A 27,118-nucleotide genomic window follows, 5' to 3' on the forward strand; every position below is an offset into this window, starting at 1 on the left:
AGAGATGTGTTTAAGGTACGAGAGATGTGTTTAAGGTACGAGAGATGTGTTCAAGGTACGAGAGATCTGTTCAAGGTACGAGAGATCTGTTCAAGGTACGAGAGATGTGTTCAAGGTACGAGAGATGTGTTTAAGGTACGAGAGATGTGTTCAAGGTACGAGAGATGTGTTCAAGGTACGAGAGATGTGTTCAAGGTACGAGAGATGTGTTCAAGGTACGAGAGATGTGTTCAAGGTACGAGAGATGTGTTCAAGGTACGAGAGATGTGTTCAAGGTGGTACGAGAGATGTGTTCAGGGTGGTACGAGAGATGTGTTCAAGGTACAAGAGATCTGTTCAAGGTACGAGAGTTGTGTTCGAGGTACGAGAGATGTGTTCAAGGTACGAGAGATGTGTTCGAGGTACGAGAGATGTGTTCAAGGTACGAGAGATGTGTTTAAGGTACAAGAGATGTGTTCAAGGTACGAGAGATGTGTTTAAGGTACGAGAGATGTGTTTAAGGTACGAGAGATGTGTTCAAGGTACGAGAGATGTGTTCAAGGTACGAGAGATGTGTTCAAGGTACGAGAGATGTGTTCAAGGTACGAGAGATGTGTTCAAGGTACGAGAGATGTGTTCAAGGTACGAGAGGTGTGTTTTAGGTACGAGAGATCTGTTCAAGGTACGAGAGGTGTGTTCTAGGTACGAACGATGTGTTTTGTGGTACGAGAGATGTGTTCAAGGTACAAGAGGTGTGTTCTAGGTACGAGAGATGTGTTTGTGGTACGAGAGATGTGTTTAAGGTACGAGAGATGTGTTCAAGGTGGTACGAGAGATGTGTTCAGGGTGGTACGAGAGATGTGTTCAGGGTGGTACGAGAGATGTGTTCAAGGTACAAGAGATCTGTTCAAGGTACGAGAGTTGTGTTTGAGGTACGAGAGATGTGTTCAAGGTACGAGAGATCTGTTCAAGGTACGAGAGATGTGTTCGAGGTACGAGAGATGTGTTCAAGGTACGAGAGATGTATTCAAGGTACGAGAGATGTGTTCAAGGTACGAGAGATGTGTTCAAGGTACGAGAGATGTGTTTAAGGTACGAGAGATGTGTTTAAGGTACGAGAGATGTGTTCAAGGTACGAGAGATGTGTTCAAGGTACGAGAGATGTGTTCAAGGTACGAGAGATGTGTTCAAGGTGGTACGAGAGATGTGTTCAAGATACGAGAGATGTGTTAAAGGTACGAGAGATGTGTTCAAGGTACGAGAGGTGTGTTTTAGGTACGAGAGATCTGTTCAAGGTACGAGAGGTGTGTTCTAGGTACGAACGATGTGTTTTGTGGTACGAGAGATGTGTTCAAGGTACAAGAGGTGTGTTCTAGGTACGAGAGATGTGTTTGTGGTACGAGAGATCTGTTCAAGGTACGAGAGGTGTTTTCAAGATACGAGAGATGTGTTTGTGGTATGAACGATGTGTTTGTGGTATGAACGATGTGTTTGTGGTACGAGAGATGTGCTCAAGGTGTGAGAGATGTGTTAAAGGTACGAGAGGTGTTTTCAAGGTACGAGAGGTGTGTTCAAGATACGAGAGGTGTGTTCAAGATACGAGAGGTGTGTTCAAGGTACGAGAGATGTTTTTGTGGTATGAACGATGTGTTCAAGGAACCAGAGAGATGTGTTTGTGGTATGAACGATGTGTTTGTGGTATGAAAGATGTGTTTGTGGTATGAACGATGTGTTTGTGGTATGATGGATGTGTTTGTGGTATGAACGATGTGTTTGTGGTATGAACGATGTGTTTGTGGTATGAACGATGTGTTTGTGGTATGAACGATGTGTTTGTGGTATGAACGATGTGTTTGTGGTATGAACGATGTGTTTGTGGTATGATGGATGTGTTTGTGGTATGAACGATGTGTTTGTGGTATGAACGATGTGTTTGTGGTATGAAGGATGTGTTTGTGGTATGAACGATGTGTTTGTGGTATGAACGATGTGTTTGTGGTATGAAGGATGTGTTTGTGGTATGATGGATGTGTTTGTGGTATGAACGATGTGTTTGTGGTATGAACGATGTGTTTGTGGTATGAACGATGTGTTTGTGGTATGAACGATGTGTTTGTGGTATGAACGATGTGTTTGTGGTATGAAGGATGTGTTTGTGGTATGAACGATGTGTTTGTGGTATGAACGATGTGTTTGTGGTATGAAGGATGTGTTTGTGGTATGATGGATGTGTTTGTGGTATGAACGATGTGTTTGTGGTATGAACGATGTGTTTGTGGTATGAACGATGTGTTTGTGGTATGAACGATGTGTTTGTGGTATGAACGATGTGTTTGTGGTATGAACGTTGTGTTTGTGGTATGAAGGATGTGTTTGTGGTATGAAGGATGTGTTTGTGGTATGAAGGATGTGTTTGTGGTATGAACGATGTGTTTGTGGTATGAACGATGTGTTTGTGGTATGGACGATGTTTTTGTGGTATGAACGATGTGTTTGTGGTATGAAGGATGTGTTTGTGGTATGGACGATGTGTTTGTGGTATGGACGATGTTTTTGTGGTATGAACGATGTGTTTGTGGGATGAACGATGTGTTTGTGGTATGGACGATGTTTTTGTGGTATGAACGATGTGTTTGTGGTATGAACGATGTGTTTGTGGTATGAATGATGTGTTTGTGGTATGAACGATGTGTTTGTGGTATGAACGTTGTGTTTGTGGTATGAACGATGTGTTTGTGGTATGAAGGATGTGTTTGTGGTATGGACGATGTTTTTGTGGTATGAAGGATGTGTTTGTGGTATGAACGATGTGTTTGTGGTATGAAGGATGTTTTTGTGGTATGAAGGATGTGTTTGTGGTACGAACGATGTGTTTGTGGTATGAACGATGTGTTTGTGGTATGAACGATGTGTTTGTGGTATGAACGATGTGTTTGTGCTATGAACGATGTGTTTGTGGTATGAACGATGTGTTTGTGGTATGAACGATGTGTTTGTGGTATGAACGATGTGTTTGTGGGATGAACGATGTGTTTGTGGTATGAACGATGTGTTTGTGGTATGAACGATGTGTTTGTGGTATGAACGATGTGTTTGTGGTATGAACGATGTGTTTGTGGTCTGAACGATGTGTTTGTGGGATGAACGATGTGTTTGTGGTATGAACGATGTGTTTGTGGTATGAACGATGTGTTTGTGGTATGAACGATGTGTTTGTGGTATGAACGATGTGTTTGTGGTACGAACGATGTGTTTGTGGTACGAACGATGTGTTTGTGGGATGAACGATGTGTTTGTGGTATGGACGATGTTTTTGTGGTATGAAGGATGTGTTTGTGGTATGAACGATGTGTTTGTGGTATGGACGATGTTTTTGTGGTATGAAGGATGTGTTTGTGGTATGAAGGATGTGTTTGTGGTATGAAGGATGTGTTTGTGGGATGAACGATGTGTTTGTGGTACGAGAGATGTTTGTGGTGCGAGAGATGTTTGTGGTATGAAGGATGTGTTTGTGGTATGAACGATGTGTTTGTGGTACGAACGATGTGTTTGTGGTATGAACGATGTGTTTGTGGTATGAACGATGTGTTTGTGGTATGAACGATGTGTTTGTGGTATGGACGATGTGTTTGTGGTATGGACGATGTTTTTGTGGTATGAAGGATGTGTTTGTGGTACGAACGATGTGTTTGTGGGATGAACGATGTGTTTGTGGTATGGACGATGTTTTTGTGGTATGAAGGATGTGTTTGTGGTATGAAGGATGTGTTTGTGGTATGAAGGATGTGTTTGTGGTATGAACGATGTGTTTGTGGTATGAACGATGTGTTTGTGGTATGAACGATGTGTTTGTGGGATGAACGATGTGTTTGTGGTACGAGAGATGTTTGTGGTGCGAGAGATGTTTGTGGTATGAACGATGTGTTTGTGGTACGAACGATGTGTTTGTGGTATGAACGATGTGTTTGTGGTATGAACGATGTGTTTGTGGTATGAATGATGTGTTTGTGGGATGAACGATGTGTTTGTGGGATGAACGATGTGTTTGTGGGATGAACGATGTGTTTGTGGGATGAACGATGTGTTTGTGGTATGAACGATGTGTTTGTGGGATGAACGATGTGTTTGTGGTACGAGAGATGTTTGTGGTGCGAGAGATGTTTGTGGTATGAACGATGTGTTTGTGGTATGAACGATGTGTTTGTGGTATGAACGATGTGTTTGTGGTATGAACGATGTGTTTGTGGTATGAACGATGTGTTTGTGGTACGAGAGATGTTTGTGGTGCGAGAGATGTTTGTGGTACGAACGATGTGTTTGTGGGATGAATGATGTGTTTGTGGTACGAACGATGTGTTTGTGGGATGAATGATGTGTTTGTGGGATGAACGATGTGTTTGTGGTATGAACGATGTGTTTGTGGTATGAACGATGACAGGCTCCACCAATCCTGATCATCGATGATCTTCTCTGTTAAACTTTATGATTGTATTTTGCTTGATATTTATTTGCCAAGATATTTAACCAATTACTATTTGAATTCCTCCCCCCCCCCCTCGCCCCTCCCCCCTCCCACATCCCACCTTCTCTGCCCACCCTTTTTCACCTTTTTAATTAAATACTGCACTGTATACTGTTTTTTGTGCACTTGCCATTTTAATGTGTGGTATTAAATTACATGGTAATTTTTTACATTTATATCCTTTTTTCCCAAACATGTTGCACCCAACTACACCGTGTTGCTTTCTCCCAAAACTAGGTTCCTGCCCCCAAGGTGAGCTTGTTGGGCCTAGATAGATTGGCCGCCAGCAAGCGGAAGGAGCGTGAGGAGGAGACCTTGAAGATGGCTACCGCGTTGCAAAGCATGCCGACCGCCTTAAATAAGGACTGGGAGAATAGTAAAGATGATGGCTCGGACGAAGAAGGAACCGCAGACGGTGTGAACGAAGGGGGAAGGGTTCATAGGTGACACGATTCCTTCATCTACCTTGTCAATCACATTGTTGACCCGAACGGATATCTCTCGTGGTTGTACAGTTTCCTCGCTGCTGTCCGTGTTGTAAATCCGAACGAACGCTTGTTTGTCTGAACCACTTTTCCATGTTGGAAAAACACGATTTGTTTTTCTGGTGAAGCGGGGAAGTTTTAGGCTGAGATTTATTTGTTTGCAATTGTTCTTGTTGTGCCATTCATTTTGCAGGCAGTACAGAGGATGGAAAGCAGATACACCATCACATGGAGGGGGAGTGAGCGACGCGTTTAGAGAGAAAAATCGGCGCAGAGAGGAGGGACGCCGATACCAAGGAGTGTTCGCTTCCTCAAAAGGTTGCTTCATCATTTCGACCAATAAAATTTAAAAATAGGATTTAGGAAACTCTGTCTAATAGATATTCCATTTTTAGTTGTTATTTATTAATTACAAGAATATAAGGCCCGTCGATGGCCGGATGCAGGCACAGCCACGCAGTCGCACTCACTCACGCACAGCCACACGGGTGCACTCACTCACGCACAGCCACACGGTCACACTCACTCACGCACAGCCACACGGTCGCACTCACTCACGCACAGCCACACGGTCGCACTCACTCACGCACAGCCACACGGTCGCACTCACTCATGCACAGCCACACGGTCGCACTCACTCACGCACAGCCACACGGTCGCACTCACACGCACAGCTACACAGTCGCACTCACTCACGCACAGACACATGGTTGCACTCACTCACCTACAGACACATGGTCACACTCACTCACTCACTCACTCACACACAGACAACCGGTCGCACTCATTCATGCGCAGACACACAGTCACACTCGCGCATGCACACGGGGACCGAGCTCCTTTTAAATATTCGAATGTTCTTTGTCTGACTTGTTTTCCATTCTTTGAGGACCCTTTGATTTTCCATCTCTATTTATTTCCATTCCATCATCGTCGTGACCAAAAATCTTGGCACCCTTCCACTTTTTTCTAATAATGCACCATTACTTCCAGAAAATTGCTGAAATTAAAAAATATTTTGGTATCCACATGTATTTATTAGGTTTTCAGTGGAACAACATTTAAAAAAGCTAAAAATTACTAAATCTTAGCTTATTTCACACCAAAATCCTAAAATGGCCCGGACAATATTATTGGCACCTTTTAGAAGTTGTTAGAAATAATTAGATTTCAAGCAGGTGATTCTCCTTTACTTTGGAATTGAACTCACCTGTGGTGGGTTGCAGTTGCCTGCAATATAAAAATCACTCATTCAACCAGTTTGAATATAGAAAAGGAGTCATCCTGATGTTTAGTGTCACTGTGTGTACCGCAATGAGCATGGAGAAAAGAAGAAAACCCAGAGAATTGTGAGGAGGTCAGACACAAGATTGTAGCCAAGCATGGGCAATCTCAAGACTACAAGTCCATCTCCAGAGACCTTGATGTTCCTGTGTCCAACGTATGCAATGTTATCAAGAAGTTTAAGGCCCATGGCACTGTAGCCAACCTCCCCGGATGTGGCTGCAAGATAAACCTTGATCAAAGATTGCAGAGAAGGATTGTTCGAATGATGGAGAAAGCACCTCAATCAACTGCCAAACAGATTCAAGCTGACCTTCAAGGTACGACAGTTTCAACTCGCACCATCCGTCGCTAACTCAATGAAAGAGGGTTCTATGGGAGGAGACCCAGGAGGACTCCACTGCTGAGAGAGAGACAAGAAAGCCCGAAGAGTTTTCCAAAACACACCTGAACAAGCCAAAATCCTGCTGGGAGAATGTCCTGTGGACAGATGAGACCAAATTAGACCTTTTTGGTAAAGCACATCATCTCTATGTTTTCAGAAAACAAAATGAAGCTTTCAAAGAAAAAAACACCTTCCCTATAGTCAAACATGGAGGAGGTTCAGTGATGTTTTGGGGTTGCTGTGCTGCCTCTGGACTGGGTGCCTTGAATGTGTGCATGGCATCATGAAATCAGGAGATTACCTAGGCATTTTGGAGCACAATGTTCTACCCAGTGTCAGAAAGCTGGGTCTCCGTCGAAGGTCATTGGTCTTGCAGCAGGACAATGACCCCAAACACACTTCAAAAAGCACCCAGGAATGGTTCAAGACAAAATGCTGAACTGTTCTGAAGTGTCCAGCAATGAGTCCAGATCTAAATCCCATTGAACACCTGTTGGGAGATCTGAAAACAGCAGTTGGGAGAAGGCACCCTTCAAATCTGGGAGAACTGGAGCAGTTTGCACAAGAAGAATGGGACAAACTGCCAGTAGAGAGGTGTAGGAAGCTCATCCATGGCTATAGGAAGTGCTTGACTGCAGTTATTTTGTCCCAAGTCTGTGCTACCAAATATTAAGTCTAAGGTGTCAATAATTTTGTCAATGCCATTTCTTTTTATTTTCTGATTTAAAAGGATATATTAAGTTCTGAATCAAAAACAAAGGTTCTGTAATATTAACAGTTGAATAAAGAATTGTGGAGAACAAATACTGTTTTTGTCAATTTCAACTTAATTCTGGTGAAAATTGTGAGTTATATGAAAAAAGTGCAAGGGTGCCAATATTTTTGGCCATGACTGTATTTACTTTTTAACATTCTGAAGTAAATGTAAATTTGACTTTTACTTCCATAACTGCAAATTCAACCTCCATGACAGACAGAGACAAAGGCAGAGACTACGATCGTGAAAGTGGACACGATCATAGTAGGTCGAGCGAGCGTCACGGGAACTCGAACTCTCATCGCTCTAAAGACGAGCCGCAGACGCCGCCCTGGCAGCGACCCAGAGGTGAGTATCGTTGATTTGGTAGAGGGACTATTGTACCAGCAGGAAGTTCAAATTTTTGTGCAAGTGGTCAAAGTGAGCTTGTAATAATTTATTGATTTCTAAATTTTAATACAGTTCCAGGCTTTTTCGTTGAAGCCAAAAATAATCTACTGTCGGAGCTGTTTTGTATTGTATTAGTAGAACAATGTTGCTTAAAGTGAGGGAGATGGGAAGTGGGAACCCAAAAGGAAACAAACAATGTGGAAACGGTGAATGCTAAACCATGAACCAATAAATTCCACATTCCTGTGCCACCTTCAGTCGAACGTCAGGTATCGAAAGCAGGTTCCTGTGGACTTGGGAAAAAAACGTCCCCCGACTGAATGTTTCTGCACTCAGTTAATGGCGAATCTACAAATGGGGAATCCGCGAATGTCACGGATGGAAACCCTCACGCCATTTCCTCATTTTGCTTTAAGCTCAATCTCCATATTTTCATTCCTACAGCATCATTCCAATCACAAATTAATATGATAGCATTAATATATCAAAATAAAATGTTAAATCACAATTCTATTGAGATATTCTCAAACCAGCGAATCGTTATCATCTTGTTCACTTCCAAAAATACAGTAATTCCTAATTTTTAGATTCAGCCTTGGATCTCCAAAAGGAAACGACTTTCCATTTGTTCCACCTCGGCCCGTAGGTTCTGCAACTCCTTCGGGTTCTAATTGGGAAGACGATGACGGTGGCTCCGGGCGCTACGGCGGAGACAGTGAGCGCTCTCTGCGCTCCGCTTGGGAGTCTCCATCGCCGGCCCACTCACCCCATGCACCCTCGCACCAGCGCAGTGGCCGGGTCTCTGCACGACGACCCGACTCTGCTCGGTAAGCGTTTTTTCGTGTCAAGTATTTCCGGTTCCCAATTCCTGTCTCGATTGTGTTAACATATTGATGCCAAAACTAAACTTTGCATGGCATTCTTACCCCTCAGGGAAGTGATAGAATATTGCCTGAAGCAAATGATTTCATAGAGAATGTTTGGAGTGGTTACCGCATCAATTTTGATGAATCCCTCGCTCATACAGTCGGAGAGGTGACACTGACACGCCTTTACCTACTCCATCGTACAAGTACAACGAGTGGGCGAGCGAAAGGCGTCGGATCGGCACGACTCCACGTGCGACGCCTGGAGGTAAAAGGCCGCATGTTGTTGAGTCTTTTACAGAATAGTTTTTAACTTTGGGGATAATGGCAAAGATCAAATGTCTGATTAATTGGTTGAGTATCGTTTTACTTTTAAAAGCATTCGTTTTGAGTGCGGAGTTTTCCCCTTGCCTCATATTTGCATGTTAGATGTGTAACGGTTTTGTGGTGGGGTGTGAATCGCAAAGGGGTTCAAGGAGTGACGACGGGAGAGCCAAAATATAGTAGGGCAGTGGGAGGGCCACTGTTGACCTTTTTGTGGACTAAGGGCTTAGATGTTGCACTTGCTGATTCATACTGGGTGGTGCAACTCCCCATAGTGTGAGGGTTCTCCTTGACTTCCTCCACAAAATGTTTGAAGATTGTGGCATTTCCCTGAAATTTGCACACAGACACCAATGTGGAAGACGTGAATGCGATACTTATTTTTATTTTTCATGTCATGACGTTTAAAGAGTCGAATCTTTACACGATGGCCACAAACGTTCAGGGAGCTGAGGACAAACGTTGTGGAACTATTCAAGTCGATGGATGTGGACTTGTGGTTCCGGAGTAGTGGATAATTTAATCCTTCGGTTGGAGAAAATGACAAAATTGTGGTTACAAGGGGCATGATATTTTATTTACTTTTACACCTTGTTCTCAGGCTCATGGAGGAATTATACACGTATGTATTACAAGACACGGACACGAGTGGAGTAGTGGACACCTGTACTTTTACATGAACTACAATGACATTAGTAGACGGCAGATGCAGATGTGGGGTTTTAACCCGGGTTTCCTGCATCATGGGCGAGGGGTTTGGGTGGGGACAATAATAGGCCTACCCATGGTGTGCCTGGAGGAGGAGAGAGTATTCGGAGGGTCACAAAAATCGATCTCCAATGAATATCATTAATTTCCAATGGATGCATTTTTCCTTTCTGCTTGTCGAAACATTCCAATGACGTGTAAGTGTGTCGGTTGTTTATTGCACCGTCCTGTAGAAGATGACACGCTGTAGGGGTGTGACCTCTAACCTCCGCATACTTGGTCTTCCTCCCTGCCCATCTTTTATTGTAGGTTCTCGAGCGGCTGGTTCGATCGACAGTGAGGAGGATCGCAGACGCTGGGAAGAAGGTCAGAGGGTAAGGTTTTGATACTGCCTACAAGAATCGTTCCAAAGTTCGCTTCTGCATTTATTTTAATGTTTCTTTCTCTGTCTTTCTTCCCCTTTCCTTTTTTTTCTTTTTTTCTCTCATACCTTAAACACACCTCTTATTCGACTAAACCCTGACACCCTAAACAACTTCAGACCCATCTCCAACCTACCCTTTCTGTCAAAAGTTTTGGAGCGTGCTGTAGCCACTCAACTCAAACATCACCTCTCTGCCAATAACCTGTATGAAACATTCTAATCCGGATTCCGCTCCAACCACAGTACTGAAACTGCTCTCCTCGAAATCACCAACGACCTTCTCCTCTCCTCTGATGCCGGCAACCTCAACATTCTCATCCTCCTCGACCTCAGCGCCGCCTTTGACACCATCAATCACACCATCCTCCTCACCCGACTTAAAACCACCTTTAACATTACTGGCACTGCCCTCTCTTGGATCAAATCATACCTCTCTGACAGACGCCAGTTCATCTCCATCAATAACTGCAAATCCCCCACTGCTCCCCTCCCCCAAGGTGTCCCCCAAGGTTCAGTTCTTGGCCCCCTCCTCTTCATCCTGTACCTGTCCCCCCTTGGTCACTCAATCCGCCGTCATGGTCTCCAATTCCACTGCTTCGCTGATGACATCCAGCTTTTCATCTCCACCAAGTCCATCTCCACCGCCACCCACTCTATCCTGACAAACTGCATCACTGAAATAAAATCCTGGCTTCAAATCAACTTCCTCAAACTTAACTATGATAAATCTGAAATAATCATCATTGGCCCAAAAACGCTCACCCAATCCACCCATAACTTTGCCCTCAACATCGACGGTTTCCCAGTATCCACCTCCCCTCACATCCGGAACTTGGCATCATCTTTGACCAAACCCTCTCCTTCGACAAATACACTAAACAGATCACAAAGACAGCCTTCTTTCACCTGAAAAACATCGCCCGTCTCCGTCCATCCCTCTCCTCCACGGCTGCAGAAACCCTCATCCACGCCTTCATCACCTCCCTTCTGGACTACTGCAACAGCCTCCTCTATGGTTCACCCTCAATAATCATCAATAAACTCCAATACATTCAGAACTCCGCTGCCCGTCTACTCACCCATTCCCGGACCCGTGACCACATCACCCCCGTCCTTTTTAAGCTTCACTGGCTCCCCATCTCCCAGAGAATCCAGTACAAAATCCTCCTCTTGACCTACAAAGCCCTCCATAACCTGGCCCCATCCTACCTGACTGACCTCCTCTCCAGACACACTCCCACCCGCAACCTCCGCTCTGCTGGTACCAACCTCCTGACCCCCCCCCCCCCCCCCCCCACCAGACCAAATTCAGATCCTGGGGGGACAGGGTCTTCTCCATCGCAGCTCCCACCCTCTGGAACTCACTACCTCACACCATCAGAGACTCCTCCTCACTCACCACATTCAAAACATCACTCAAGACCCACCTGTTCAACACTGCATTCAACATTTAACCCACAGCATTTAACCCCTGACTATCTCTTCTCCTTCTCCTTCCTTTTGCTTTGATTATTTACCTATTGATTTTTGTCTTTTTGGACTCGTTTTTTGTACTCTGTCAAAGCGCCTTTGGGCTTCTTGAAAAGCGCTATATAAAATAAATGTATTATTATTATTACCTTCCCTGCCGCTGTACTTTCTCTGGTACTTTCCCTGCTGTCCCTTGGACAGCAAGCAGACAGGGAGTGGTACATGATGGATGAAGGATGGGATGAGAGTCGAAACCCCTTCGGGGGTCCGGGTGATGCTCATACGAGGCAGCGCGAGGCGCAGCTCAAGGGCCAAGTCACTCGACGCGTTTCTGCACAGCGGCGGCAGATAAACGAGGTGTGCAGTTATCGGGTGGATTGGAAGTTAGCATCGAGGAGGTGTTGATGTGAATATATAAAACATGTGATACCTCATCAGGTTATTCCTCTGACTGTAGTGAAGATCACGTAGAACGAGCGTTAAGGGATTTTACCCACTGTTTCAGGATCTTGTCTTTATTAATCTTAAAACCCTCTAAAGGACAACGAGCGCTGGGAGACCAACCGCATGCTGACCAGCGGCGTGGTGCATCGGCTCGGTGCACCTGAGGAACCGGAGGAGGAAAACGTGGCCCGCGTGCACCTTGTCGTACACAATCTCGTCCCTCCTTTCCTCGACGGACGAATTGTCTTCACAAAGCAGGTCTTTGTACCATTCGCATGCTTCACAATCTACAACCTCACAGCCTTTGCACCGATACCGGGCCTTTGGTAATAACTTGGTGAAACACGTTGCACGTAGTACAGTCACATGTGCAATGCGTCACTATTTCTACCTTACCGCACTCGTGGTTTAGTTATGCTATTAGCCAATTGATTAAGAAAATATTTTGTGATGATCTTTTATTGATTGTAATTATACAATTAATCAATCAATTATTGTACACCTCTCCCTCCCAATGGTTGACTCGGCCTGTCATTCTGCCAAGGTCGGCAAATTGAGCACCAGTTCACTGGTAATTCCCTGTGTGTCGCAAGAGTCGATTAACAGGGTTGGTGGCAGGAAGGGCATCCAGCCGTAAAACATTGCTTCAAAAAGGGGACCATGGTGCCCGGAAAAGGCCAACCCCTGCTCTGCAAGGAAAAATGGCCTCTAAAGGTGGTTCTTCCCGTTTCCACTGATCGGTCATTCCAAATTTGTCAATGACAAGGCCACCGGTGACCTCTTCTATATGCAAATGAGCCATTTTGCCTTTTCTTCCTGGCACCTTTCATGTTCCTCTGCCGGGATCACTGTGAACAAAACATACATTGCGTTGTTTCCTCTGCATGAGTCGTAATCGAAATGTACCTTTGCTTCCTCAAAATGGTACTTTCATTTAATGATACTAGGGCGTGCCCGCACGTACGTGCTTGCCCGTACGTGCTTGCCCGTACGTGCGTGCAAAAAAACATGCGTGCAAACAACAACAACAAAAAAAAACTTTGAAACCACGTGGCAGTAACGACCACAGAACCCCCCCCCCCCCCCCCCTCTATTTACATGAAATGGTTTGGTCCATTCGCAAAGCCAAAGCGAACGGCTTGCGAGTACGGTGACCATACCTTGGGAACCACTTGTCCGATTAATTTCAAACCTTGAAAAGGCACATCCTCGGGTCCCCAGCAATATACCTGGCAAGTTTCAAGTATATCGGACCGGTAGTTGTCGAGAAACAGCGGTCGCATACAGACAGACAGACACACACACACACACACACACACACACACACACACACACACACACACACACACACAGAGATTGCTGGAATTATATAGAGATAAGACGCATTGTTTAGCCTTCAAATGTACCCAAGACACTGTTCCAGGGCAAGAGGCGCGGCAAATTAAGACCCTTGCGAGGGAGAGCGGGGTGACCAAAGATGGCCTGATGATGAGCACCCCCGTTAATTATCTTCACAGGGGGTGTTTAAATTTACCCAAACACCCAGTTTTCATTCATGCCCTCCCTTAGAGTTCCCTTAGTATGCATGCAAGGTTTTGAGCCACGAGGTTCCCTTGGAGCTCCCTTAGTATGCATGCAAAGTTTTGAGCCACGAGGTTCCCTTGGAGTTACTTTCGTATGCGGTATGTATGAAGGGTTTTGAGCCACTCGGTTGCATGGTTTTTGAGTTGTGGAGGAGACTCACTGACTGACTGACACATATTCTCTTTTATACAGATGATCTGCACCATTTGGGTTTGATACTAGTGCACTACATTAGTATGTATCTGTTATTAGTCCCCTACCGGTGTACACCGGAGGCCGGAGGGGACTATAGGTTTGTACTCCGTCCCTCCGTCTGTCAGTCCGTCACGCAAAGAACAGTTTTCCGGACTTTTTTTTCTAGACTCTTAATGCTAATGATTTCAAACTTGGTACATGGTTTCCTCATGATAAGTTACAGATCAAGTTCGAACTTCACGACGTTTCGATCATTTTTGACAAAGGTATGGCACTTTGAACTTTGGTTATTTCCCCAACAGTTTTCCGGACGACAGACTGCCGGTAGGGGACATGAATTGCAGCGCAATACTCAGAATGCTTGTTAAACATGTTCGTGTAAACATGTCAACTGCCCAAATCCTTCTTGGTCTCTCTCAGACGTGCCATGGTCAGGGTTCCCTCGTTGCTGAAGAAGATTTGTGTTTGTCATGTAATCCTTTCAGACCATTTTACACTGTCGGTTTGGATGGTTCCATGTGGATAGCGGCCTGTACTAATTCACCTCCTTTTTAATTTTTCCCTTTACCCTCTTCCTATCCTCTCACTATAAGTGCTGAAATCGTATTCGTGTTACACAGACCTTCACGGGTTGGAGATTTTCATCATAGATGCACTGATATCGGAGTACATAGACGAGTTTGATTTGACAGCATGTTTTAGTTCTGTCTTACCTAACTTCATTAATTTGAAACTCTCTCCTCTTCACAACCTCCGTAACACCTCATCACACAGCCGGAACCCATCGTGCCGGTGAGAGATGGAACCTCGGACCTGGCCGTTATTGCACGCAGAGGAAGCATGCTTGTGCGCAAACACCGTGAGCAGAAAGAAAGACGAAAGGTTCGTCCGGTCTGTCTTTGTCTGTATTTGCTGTCCTTGTCTGTATAATCTTCGACGGGGCTTGCTTCGATCTCTCCACGGCATCAAAGTTTGAGTGTTTTCCCGTTCGTTTCTTTGTCAAATTTCCGCTGCGTATTTTGTTGTGTATGTGTTATTGTGTGTTTCTATTTGGTTTTGGTTTTGTAGTTTTGCAAATTTGTGTGTAATTAGTCGTTTCTTTGTTCGCGCCTCGTGCGCCTCGTGCGGCCTGGTGTCTCGTGCGGCCTCCTCGTCTCGACTTGTGCCCCGCCCCCTATATCTCGTTTTTCTTTCACCTCTGCTCCTGCTTTCTCAAATCCACGTTCTCACTTAGAGACTTTTCCCAGATTGTTTTTCATGGTTTTGTTTAAATATTTATTTGAATATGTTTAAACCGCAGCCGTGATGCTGACGCCCCCTCCCCCCCCTCCCACCCCCCAGAACTTCCATGTTTTAAACGTTTCCCAGTGTGTACCCTGGATAAGAATAGGTACGCCGTATCCCTGCGTGTCGTAAGAGGCGACTAAGAGGGTTGGCGTCAGGAAGGGCATCCGGCCATAAAAACATTGCCTCAAAAAGAGAACCATGACAATTATAACTACATGTGGGCAGGGTACAGCCCAAAGTGGAGATCGGTTTCTGAGGTTTGGGACATGGAATGTAGGGACAATGACAAGGAGATCAGGAGAAGTGGTGGAAGTATTGGTCAGAAGAAGAGTGGACATATGTTGTGTGCAAGAGACGAGATGGAATGGAAGTGGTGTGAGAATGGTGAAGGGTAGGCAGGGACAGAAATACAAGTTTGTGTGGCAAGGGTGCCTGGAGGGCATGAATGGTGTTGGTGTCCTGTTTTCTGAGGAGTTTGTAGACAGTGTGGTGAGTGTGACGAGTGAGTGATAGGTTGATGATGTTGAAAATGATGATTGGAAAGATCTTGGTGAACGTCATCTCGGGATATGCTCCGCAGGTTGGTCGAAGCGATGAAGAGAAGGACAAGTTCTGGTGTGCGATAGAGAAGCTGATGGAAAACCTGAAAGATGAGGAAGTTGTTGTGGTAGGAGGAGACCTAAATGGACATGTGGGAAGGAGTATGGATGGTTTTGACGGAGTTCATGGGGTTACGGATATGGTGTGAGAAATGGAGAAGGTGAAAGGATTTTGGAGTTTGCTGATGGAGCTGATTTGTTGATTTGTAATACTCAGTTCCAGAAAGAGGATAATAAGCTTGTTACATACACGTCAGGTGGGTCGACGACAACCGTTGACTACCTGATGGTGCGTAGGCGAGATAGGGGGCACCTCCGGGACACAAAGGTGATCCCGGGGGAGGAGGCTGTTTCACAGCACCACTTGGTTGTCTGCGACGTAAGGGTGAAAGGTGCGAGGAGAGCTCGGCGGGTGAAGTACCAACCGAGAATGAAGGTGTGGAGGTTGAAAGAGGTGACAGTAAGGGAGGCATTAAAAGAGAGGCTGAGTAGGGTCGAGGATGATGTGGTTGAGCTTGAAAGTGGTTGGATGTCAATGAAAGCTAGTCTGTTGGGAGCCGTTGGTGAGGTATGTGGATGGACAAAAGGACCACCGAGGCACTCGGAAACATGGTGGTGGGATGATGAAGTTGGAAAGAGGATTGACGAGAAGAGGAAGAAGTTCAAGGAGTGGCAGAAGGCGAAGGGTACGGGAGCAGAAACAGCAGAGCATGAAAGTTATAAGGCAGCCAGGAAGGCTGCAAAGAAAGAGGTAGCAAAGGCGCAGGAGGCATGTAGGAAAATGTTCGGAGAACGCTTGGATTCGGAAGAGGGTCAGAAAGCAGTATTCAGGATTGCAAAGCAGATAGCGAAAGAGAGGTGTGATGTGATGGGGGTGAGTTGCTTGAAGGATGAAGTGGGACAAATCGTTGTCGACCCAGATGGAATTAAAGGAAGATGGAAAAGATATATGGAAATGCTGTTGAATACAGAGAATGAATGGGATGGCAACATAGAGAGTAACCCAGTTTTAGGACCGGCAGAGAAGATAACTGAGAAGGAAGTTGAGGAAGCGATAAAAGCAATGAAGGGTAGAAAAGCGGGAGGGCCGACGGGAGTTGTGGGAGATATGTTGAAGGCAGCAGGAAGTTGGGGTGTGAAGAGAATGACAGAGATCTGTAATCTGGTGGTGAAAGAAGGCCGCATTCCAGTGGATTGGGAACTGAGTACCCTAGTCCCTCTATACAAGGGGAAAGGTGACCCTCTGGAGTGTGGCTCGTACCGAGAGATAAAGTTATTGGAGCATGGAATGAAGGTATTGGAAAGGGTGTTGGAGAGGAGGATAAGGAAGAAAGTGAAGATCGACGAAATGCAGTTTGGATTCATGCCAGGAAGAGGAACGACAGACGCGCTTTTCATTGTGAGGCAGTTGCAGGAGAAGTACATGGAGAAGAGGAAGAAGTTGTTTCTTGGGTTTGTTGATCTGGAGAAAGCATTCAATCGGGTTCCACGCAAAGTATTGACATGGGCATTGAGGAAGTTAGGAGTGGAGGAATGGTTGATCAGAGTAGTGATGGCAATGTACAAAAGAGCGCGCACAGCTGTAAGGACGAAGGACGGGAACAGTGGTGAGTTTGAGGTGAAGGTGGGAGTGCATCAGGGGTCGGTATTAAGTCCACTACTATTTGTAGCTGTGATGGAGGTGCTGGCTCAGAACGTAAAGGAGGGTTTACCGTGGGAGTTGTTGTATGCAGATGATCTGGTGTTGATTGCGGAAAGTATGGATGGACTGAAGGAAAAGATGAACACGTGGAAGGAATGTATGGAGACAAAAGGTCTGAAGGTGAATATCGGAAAGACGAAGGTGATGGCAAGTGGTAAAGCATGTGGTGAGGTGGAAAGAACTGGGAAGTGGCCCTGTGCTGTGTGTAGGAAGGGTGTCGGAGTGAACTCCATTCAGTGTACAATGTGCGCTGAGTGGGTTCATCAAAAATGTAGTGGTCTGAGAGGGTCATTAACCAGTGTGGCAGCTACATTCAAATGTAAGGTGTGCACAGAGGGAGCTGCAGATGGAGGAAATGTTGAGTTGGATCTTGGAGACGGCGTGAAGCTGGAAGGTGTGAAAACATTTTGCTACCTCGGAGACATGCTGAATGGAGAAGGTGGATCAGACTCGGCAACGGTTGCTCGAGTGAGATGTGCATGGAAGAAGTTTCGGGAATTGAGTGGCGTGCTGATGATGAGGGGAGTGTCGTTGAAGCTGAAGGGAAAGGTGTATGCTGCATGTGTGAGAAGTGTTATGATTTATAGGAGCGAGACATGGGTAATGAACGTAGAGCAGCAACGAAGGTTGGAAAGGATGGAAATGCGAATGGTTCGACGGATGTGCGGAGTATCGTTGAGAGAGAGGAAGACAAATGATGAATTGCGAAAGATGATGGGAATAGAGCCTGTGATTGATGCTGTGAAGAGGAACAGGTTGAGATGGTTTGGTCATGTGTTGAGGAAGGATGAAAGTGACTGGTTGAGAAGAGTGATGGAAATGAATGTAGAAGGAAGTAGAAGACGGGGAAGACCGAGAAAGACTTGGCTAAAGATGGTGGAAGAAGAAATGCGGGCAAGGGGGTTAACAAGGAGAGATGCAGAAAATAGGGCAAAATGGAGAAGATTGTCATGGGGACCGCAAGGCTAACCCCCGCTCTAGCAGGGAAAATGGCCTTTTAAAATGCATGTTGTTGTATAATCTTCAACAGCATGTCCATGAAAAATGTTTTTGATTACCAAAACATGATTTCTATATTCACAAAATACATCTCGAGGTTGTTACTGCGTACCTCCCTTTCATTTTACCCCCTTCCCTTACCTCCAATGAGTTAAGAATGTGTAAATGGCCCCAAAATGAGTGAGATCGCCAGGTATGAGCGCTGTGTTGTTTTATTACTCAGAGGATGTGCTGTGCAAGTGAATGTGAACATGACGTTAAAGGAAAGGGTACGACGATGGAAGAGCATTGCCGAGTTTGAGAAGTCAGTGCTTCAAGGAAATGTTTCGAGTTACAGAGACAGAGACCATTGTGTCTGCTCTACCAACCACCGTGTGAAAATATACATCAGTCTTCGCTACATGTTCCGCCAAACTTATCATTCCAGCTTCGTACAGATTATTCACTTGAAAACACATTTTTGTTTCGTGTGGGAATTTTAAAATCTCACACATCCAAACAGCAAGAAAAAAAAAGCATCTCAGGCCTTCTTTAAACAACCAGTTCAGACATGATTTCCGGCGGTCCAACATTGTTTTTTGTTTTTTTTATCGGTCCAGGTTTTGTCCAAAGGTAATATTGCACTTCCCTCTTGCTCTGGGCACATCTGCCTCCCGATACTCTACAATATGATAACTATCCCTCTGTTGTTATCCCCTCTCCCAGGCTCAGCACAAGGACTGGGAATTGGCAGGTACCAAACTTGGAAACATAATGGGAGTGAAGCAGGAAGAGGAGAAAGACAAGGCTTTGGGGGCAGATGGCAAGGTTGATTACAAGTGGGTGCATGTCACATGACTGACGTTTTTCCATGTTGTTTTAGATGTTAAATGGTTAGGCCAAATTAACGTGTTTCTAACCTCCTTGATGGTTTTTATTTTTGTTGTGACCTCATTATTTTGTTTGCAGAGTTTGCAGGCTTTTACAAACTTTGCCGTTCGCAAAGTGATCATTTGATTTATCTCGCCTCGTACGTGAGAAATCAAACAATTTTGATCAGAATCAAAGGACGCTCTCATCACGCCACGTAACCGTGCTGCTGCTCGGATCCCAGATTCCTTAGTATGCATGCAGAGTTTTGAGCCACTGGGTTCCCTTGGAGTTCCTTTAGTATGCATGAAGAGTTTTGAGCCGCTCGGTTGCATGGTTTTTGATAAGCTTGTTTACACGTCAGATGGGTCACGTTATTGTTATTGGGTCACGTTGAAGTGGAGTCGGAAAATTATATCGGCGTACCTACAAGCTCACGATGCTGGTGCTTCTTGGCTGGTCTTTCTAGATTCTGGATGATGTGTACATCACATTCTGTGATTAATTTGCATTTTATCGGCTAGCGTTGGCGAGGTTTCTGCAATAGTCTTTTTCAAAACCGTTCACACTATTTGTCCACATTTTCTGGGACTTACCGTTTGTATCGTATTGTACAGTTATTCCCTGAGTCTTTTTTTTTTTTTTTTTGTATACAAGATCGAGGCTCGTGTAAGAGCTAACATTAATGACAAAAAACAAACGGACACATAAGACGAATTAAAGGGAGCGGGAGACAAGATGGGGAGAGAGGAGGAAGCCCACAAGTACAACATTTTGAGAGCAGGGACATTGGGAGGTGTGTGGGAGGTGGAGGGCTTGGGGGGAGGAGGCGTGGGAAGGGGGGTGGGGTGGGAGAGGTAAAAAAACACATGGACACTGCTACGACTTCCAGGAAAGAAGTCGGTATTTCAGAAAAGTGGATCTGGGGTTAATTAACTGGGGTAGAAAAGATCAAGGTTTTGGATGGGGGAAGATAAGAGATGGTGGTGGACAGCTGTTGTAAAGACCTGGAGGGAGTCTTATTCACATATTCACATGTCGTATTCACAAAGTCTGACGCTGTGACTAAGGACAAATCATGATCCCTTCAATCATAATTATGACTCCGCGCTGCTCCATAACAGTCAGTGTACACTTGTCAGGAGGCAGCCATATTTACAACCCTATTACGAGCGCTTTTCAGCAAACCAGGAAGTCGGGCATTAAGTAGTCAATGAATGGCTCGTGCACACATCCCCATGGTATAACGTGCATAATATTGTTGCGGATCTCAAAACGTCGGCCTTCCCCTTACCAAGGGGGGATTAATCCCCTTGTCTGTTATCTAGCCGACGCGATCCGGGGCTATGACGTTCCTTCCGGACGACGTTAGGTAGGGTCGTAAGCCGAATTCTTATTACCTAATTACTAACGCCGGCCATAAAGCAAGGAAATAACCCCGCCCGAACCACGGTTTTAGTGGACACGCCGAGCGATAGCGAGCCGCGATTCGGGCCGTTAACAGGAACTAACCCGATTGGAGCGGTTTCTAATCGTGCCACGTTTACCCAATGGAGAAATCACTAAAACGGTCGAATCAAGAGGAAAAGGAATAACAAGCAATTTATTTACACTTTGTACAATGAAGAAGAAGAAGAAGAAATGTACCCTGAAGAAGAAGAAGCAGATACACAGGGCAGCCTTAATGACAGTCTTAACTTATCCCTGGACACGGGCCCGTTCGCACTCAGACTCAGACTCACACGGGGGTTGTAGATGGTCGGGTTGAGGGTCCAAAGATGGCGTCCACAGCTCGCTCCGGTCCCCGACTCGTACCACGAAGAAGATGGTAGACGGCAGGCAAGCTCTCCACGTGTCGTTGGCGCGGATCGGACAATTATATGGGGGGATCGGTAAGCTGGGCTGGCGGTTACTTTGCGGCTCACGGCCACGTACGTAATAGAAATACCAGCGCTTTATATGCGCTTCCAGCAAGCCCAAATCCAAATCCTCCATGAGTTCTTGCAATCAAAGTTCCCCCAGCGAGTCCTTCCACCAATGCCAAACGTGACAATCCTCATGCAAAGCGCAAATACTCTCAAGTCCTGGACAGTCCTTTTACAATGATTGCAGTTACGTCGGTCCTCTTCATGAGAGCTCGCTCAGTCCTCTCGATCAAGCGCATCCGACCTCTGGTAGGGCTTTGCGAGCGCGGTTATATATCGCCGCCCAGGGAACCCTCAAATGTGCCAGAAGTGCACTTACCATGCCCCTTAGGCCATGCCCACTGAGCCCTGGTTGGTTGTTGGGGTCTTACCAGCTCCGCCCTTGACGTCTGCTTGACGTGGCCACACCCCGACCTCGCACTCCGCCCCTTTTCCAGGCCTTACCTCGTGGCATTCGGCTGGTTTGAGCCTCCTAATGCGAGGGGCAATAGGGCGCAGACTGGATGGTGCGCAATGAGGTCGATTTGGAGGGTGGGCCGTAAAATGAACGGGGCTTACTCGTATTTATTTATTTTACACAACTTAGGTATCACTATTGGAAATGGCCTTATCTCACATATACTATGAAATAACTAACGTTCTAAGGTGACCTACGTGTTGCATGTGGACTAACTATGGGGGCAAGACCTTTAACCTTTATTAATCAAATATGTACACTTTCTCAGAACCGTAACACTGCACCCCTCCTTCGCCACACTCGTGCCCGAGCCGGACCCACACACCAGTGAGCCCGACCTGTTCTGATGCAAGGGTCAGGACTACTTTTTAATTTGTGTGACACTTAGGTTAAATGTAGAGGGTAACTACACCTAACACCCTGAGTGCGACAGTTTTAAACACTAGATATGTCCCACCTACTGCGTTGTGTACTAACGAACAGACTCACGCCCACAAATAACCGAATTACGGAAAGAATCCTCAAACTATACATGAAGCCGGTGGGGAGCATGTTATTTACAAGACTACAACCCCAGACCTGTCTTTTGTGGGAGAGAAAAGGAATTTTGAAAAGGAGAAACACATGCAATGCACTGCACCAATACACCATACACCCATATGCACAAAAATATAAAAAATGCACAAAAAGCACCAAAATGCACAATCATCAAAATGCACCAAAACATTTCAAATTAATCAATGATGTCTTGTGCTTGGCTGGCTGCTGGGCTGCGACGTCTTCCTGCTTCGTCTTCGGTGTGCCATCGTCAAAACTTACAGTCTTCTTGTCCTGACACACCAAAGATTAATAAAAAGGCACAAACCATGTCCGCTTTTTATTTTGGCCAGCAGGGCCATCTTAGGTGGTCCGACTGCATGGCATCGAGGCCACTAAAACACAGTGGTCCGCAGGGCAAGATAACGTTTGCCGCGATTGTCTGCCCCAGCAAGGGTGCCAGGCCACAGAATGTGTGGTCCATATGGTGTACCGGTGCAGGAAACAGGCAGCAGGGTGCAGCGCAAAGGTGCAGCCGCACAGCTCAGGGCACCTGCACACTCCCCTCAACAAAAGATAATGGGTCCATGGGTGGGGAGGAAAGACAAAGCAGAGGTTAGCGAGGAAAGACAAAGCAGAGGTTAGCGGGGAAAGGACGCAAGGGTACACGTCAATACAAGGTAATGAAACATGAGGGGCGAGTGGAGAAAGCTCGTCCCTAGCCGTTCGTCACCCCCCATGTCAACCTACTCTACCCTTGCCCCTCCCCGTATTTACAATTTACAAATTCCGTCTCCACCGTCTCGTCTCCCATATCTCCCCCTAAACCAAATTCGTCATCCAATCCCTCCCAAGAAGGAAGGGATGGAATCACACCCACATCATGATGCGTCTTTCATTCCAAATCGTCTGCAAAAACCTGGTGTGGAGTCCTGTCACCTTGGTGAGTGGATGCGGATGGTGCGAAGAGATTTTCATCCTAGCTATCCTTCTACTTGACATTAACTCTTTAAACTCCCCGGGGTCTTGCCCTGCCAATCCAATTGGCCATCTTTACTCTATGTGGTTCTAAAAACCAATTCCCATTGACCATCCTGTGGTGCTCTTCCAAATTTGGGGTCTCACTCCCCCATTTTTTTCTATCTGTGCCTTCGCACAATTTCGGGGCTGGGTCGTGTGGCTCTACCAGCAGGTCCTACTTACCTGCGCACCTCCGCCACTGAAATCGCCACCCGAGCTTGCCTAGCTCCTCACAACTACCCTAACCTGGGGAAGGCCCTCCTGGCTCTCTCACCCCACTAATGCCCTCCCTGGCATTGGGCTACCCGGGTCCTTCTCTCGGATCCTCTGGCCCTGCTGAACTCTAACTGGCTCCCAGAGCCTACCTGCGGCCTCACCTGGCCGACAGACTACCAGTGGCGGAGTGCCCATTTAACCATACTCGCCAACAGGCTCACATGCCCAGCCATTGCACTCACTTATGCACCCCTCAAAGCAACGACGTGCTCCTCCCTGCACCACAGATGTCAATATCCAAACAATTTACCTACTCCCTCTACCTAACTTTAAACTACCCTCCCCGGGTATTCGTGAAGGGGTCCATCTTCCCCCATCCACTCCTTCGCACCATGCACTCCACACCACTCATTCTACACACCATTTACTCCACACCATTTAGTATTCTCACTTGCACCCCACGCAAGTCAATCACTCAACACCATTACACATGTCCTCAATACTCCATTCATACACTTTCTCCGGTCATCCCAGACCATTGCCTCATTTCACCAAGTTCCATTGCCTCATTTCACCAAGTTCCATTGCCTCATTTCACCAAGTTCCTTTCCATACTCACACAGCAATTTCTCCACACACACACAGCATCATCTAACTATCTCCTTCCCTCTAATACTGGTGCTTTCCCCGTCTTCCCTTACACTAAGCACCCCCTCGTCATTATCATCCACCTAATCGGACTATGTCCCCTCTACCGGTATCAGTGTCTCTACTTACATCTTGTCCCTACTGTCATTTCTAGATCCCTAACAATTATCCTAGCCCGCCCTCGGCGAGCTTACACTGCCAAACCCCATAAATCTACTGCTCCTTTTCCCCAAATGAATGGTACACGACCATTCGCCATCATCACTGCTACCATTTGTCCACTATACTCGAGCCTCGGTGCGGAAATACACTGTCATTACAGCTCGGTTTCGCAAAGCCGAGCAATGCATACTGGTGGCCTGTCTCCTGTCGGTTGGGTTTGTCCGGCATTTTCGATTCTGGGGAGGAGGCATACTTGGACCGAGGTTCCAGGCGCCATCTCGACGCGGAGCCTTTCGGTCTCCGCCACGATGACCCAACCTCCCCCGGTCGGAGCACCGCGCCCGCCAGGGGGCGAAGGTCCGACCTGGCCTTCCTCCCCCGGAATCGTGCCGTTTGCCCCTTTTGCCACGGCACGGCACCGACCATACAGGGTGGGACCCGGCACGAATCGTGCACGGCGGTCCTTGCGAAACCGCCGCGGCAACGATCCCCGCCGGCTCCCGCAGCACATAAAGAACACCACGCCCCGAGAGCTTGCGTCGGCTGTACGTCGCCCTAAACGCTGCCCCGGTCTGCGTCGATGCCTGAATCGCCTTCTCACACCACGCGACCCATTTCTCACTCGTACACCGAGGCACTCCAGCGCCTCCCATACATTCCACACATTTCGTCACTGCACTCGCTCGTGCATACCACCCAGGAGCACTCACGCCGCTCACACACTCCCTTACTACACATCCTCGCGCACACCCTGGCGCACTCATTCCACTCGCGCACTCCGTTACACACTCTGTAACACCCACGGGTGTGCACTCCTGCACACACCCAATCATCACCGCACACCCTTGTGCACATTCTTGCGCACACTCCTCCGTTACGTACTTCTTAACACTCATGGGTGTGCACTCGATTGCACACCTAATCACGTGCTCTGGTGTGCATCCTCCCACACTCTCTCCATCCATCTCTCACTCTGTGTCGCACCCAGTCTCACTCTCAGTTTCATACTCTGTTTCACACTCGCGCTTCGGCGCACACCTTTCCCTCACATGCGCGCCATTTACTTCCACACCGCTCACCACGGACCTTCCACAAGCGCCCGGGTGACGTCGGGATCCTAAGCGTGCGAAAATTTTTTTCGCGCCAAACCTTTTCGCGCTACACACAATCCTGCTTACATTCAGGACCCTTTTCCGCAACAGCGCCTGCAAATTCTCATTGGGGTTAGACAGCACGACATCACAATGCGAATGCAGACTTTGAGTACATTCCATTTCTTTCTTCAATTCATGTACTACCTCTGCCGTCTCCTCAACCCCAATTTCCACGACGATTATTTCTTTTTCTTTTTCCTTGACGACCGCCGGTGCTAATAAAATAAAATCTTCTAATTCGGCAGCCGTCGGCTTTGTCATACCCCGTGTCGCGATTTCTACCCCGGTCCACCTGGCTGTGCTTGGCTCAACCTCGCTTTCCCCGCGTTCCTCAAGTCGCACTACCCCGTCGCGTACCACTGCGACCTTTTCGCTTGACCTGCACTCTATTTCTTTCCCCATCTTTTTTATTTGGCCACCTATTCTGTTACCACACCCTTTTAACCAGTCTTTCATCCTTTTCATTCGATTCTCTTGGGTGCCCATCCTGTTTTCCAACCCCACTAACCCCTCGTTCATTTCTCCCATTTGGCCACTCACGTCCTTCAATTGGCCCCCCAATTTGCTTTCTAATCCCCCAATTTGATTTTCCAATTGCTCTCCCATTTTGTTTTCCAAATTACTTAACCCGTCTTTCAATCCCCCAATTTGATGTCCCATTTTGTTCTCCAAATTATTTAACCCTTCTTTCATTTCCCTCATTTCATTACTTTGCACCACGAAGCACGCTTTAATTTGTGCCATTAAGGTGCCCATATCCATTGGCGCCGCGGGCTCGGCTACCGCGCCCATTTGCGCGACGCCGCCATTTTCTTCGCCTGCCACCCCTACTGCTGCACCCTCAACAATGCTCTCCTCTTCTTCCCATTCTTCCCGGGGGTCCTGGGTTATTTCTAATTCCTCGACCTCCTCATTTACCCCCACCGGCATCCGACCGCCTTGGTTATCCATGGCACGATTCAAATTTAGATGTTAGTACCAAATTTGGGTCGCTTGTAATTCTGAGTGCGTTAAGCGCACTTCGGGTCAAATCCCACTCCTGACACCAATTGTTGCGGCCAATATGCAAAATTGGTGTCCAAAATTTAGTCTAAAAAATTTAGTCCCAGGTTCCAAATCCCCACTCCTGACTACCAATTGTTGCGGATCTCAAAACGTCGGCCTTCCCCTTACCAAGGGGGGCTTAATCCCCTTGCCTGTTATCTAGCCGACGCGATCCGGGGCTATGACGTTCCTTCCGGACGACGTTAGGCAGGGTCGTAAGCCGAATTCTTCTTACCTAATTACTAACGCCGGCCATGAAGCAAGGAAATAACCCCGGCCGAACCACGGTTTTAGTGGACACGCCGAGCGATAGCGAGCCGCGATTCGGGCCGTTAACAGGAACTAACCCGATTGGAGCGGTTTCTAATCGTGCCACATTTACCCAATGGAGAAATCACTAAAACGGTCTAATCAAGAGGAAAAGGAATAACAAGCAATTTATTTACGCTTTGTACAATGAAGAAGAAGAAGAAATGTACAGTGAAGAAGAAGAAGCAGATACACAGGGCAGCCTTAATGACAGTCTTAACTTATCCCTGGACACGGGCCCGTTCGCACTCAGACTCAGACTCACACGGGGGTTGTAGACGGTCGGGTCGAGGGTCCAAAGATGGCGTCCACAGCTCGCTCCGGTCCCCGACTCGTACCACGAAGAAGATGGTAGACGGCAGGCAAGCTCTCCGCGTGTCGTTGGCACGGGTC

The 27,118-nt window shown here is 46.7% G+C and overlaps 1 protein-coding gene across 2 annotated transcripts in view; it reads left to right on the forward strand.

Moving 5' to 3' along the window:
- DHX38 (DEAH-box helicase 38) overlaps positions 1–27,118 on the forward strand; it is a 71,775-nt gene that overhangs the window by 1,503 nt on the left and 43,154 nt on the right. For both annotated transcript variants that reach the window (XM_068115449.2, XM_068115448.2), the window contains exons 3-12: positions 4,739–4,944; positions 5,180–5,304; positions 7,629–7,760; positions 8,449–8,629; positions 8,830–8,936; positions 10,010–10,074; positions 11,796–11,951; positions 12,135–12,296; positions 14,592–14,699; positions 19,110–19,222. In XM_068115449.2, coding sequence (XP_067971550.1) covers positions 4,739–4,944; positions 5,180–5,304; positions 7,629–7,760; positions 8,449–8,629; positions 8,830–8,936; positions 10,010–10,074; positions 11,796–11,951; positions 12,135–12,296; positions 14,592–14,699; positions 19,110–19,222 — 1,355 coding nt within the window. The remainder of the gene's footprint in view (positions 1–4,738; positions 4,945–5,179; positions 5,305–7,628; positions 7,761–8,448; positions 8,630–8,829; positions 8,937–10,009; positions 10,075–11,795; positions 11,952–12,134; positions 12,297–14,591; positions 14,700–19,109; positions 19,223–27,118) is intronic.

This window comes from Myxine glutinosa, chromosome 5, assembly GCF_964187855.1.
Source record: "Myxine glutinosa chromosome 5, kmMyxGlut1.1, whole genome shotgun sequence".
Taxonomy (NCBI): domain Eukaryota; kingdom Metazoa; phylum Chordata; class Myxini; order Myxiniformes; family Myxinidae; genus Myxine; species Myxine glutinosa.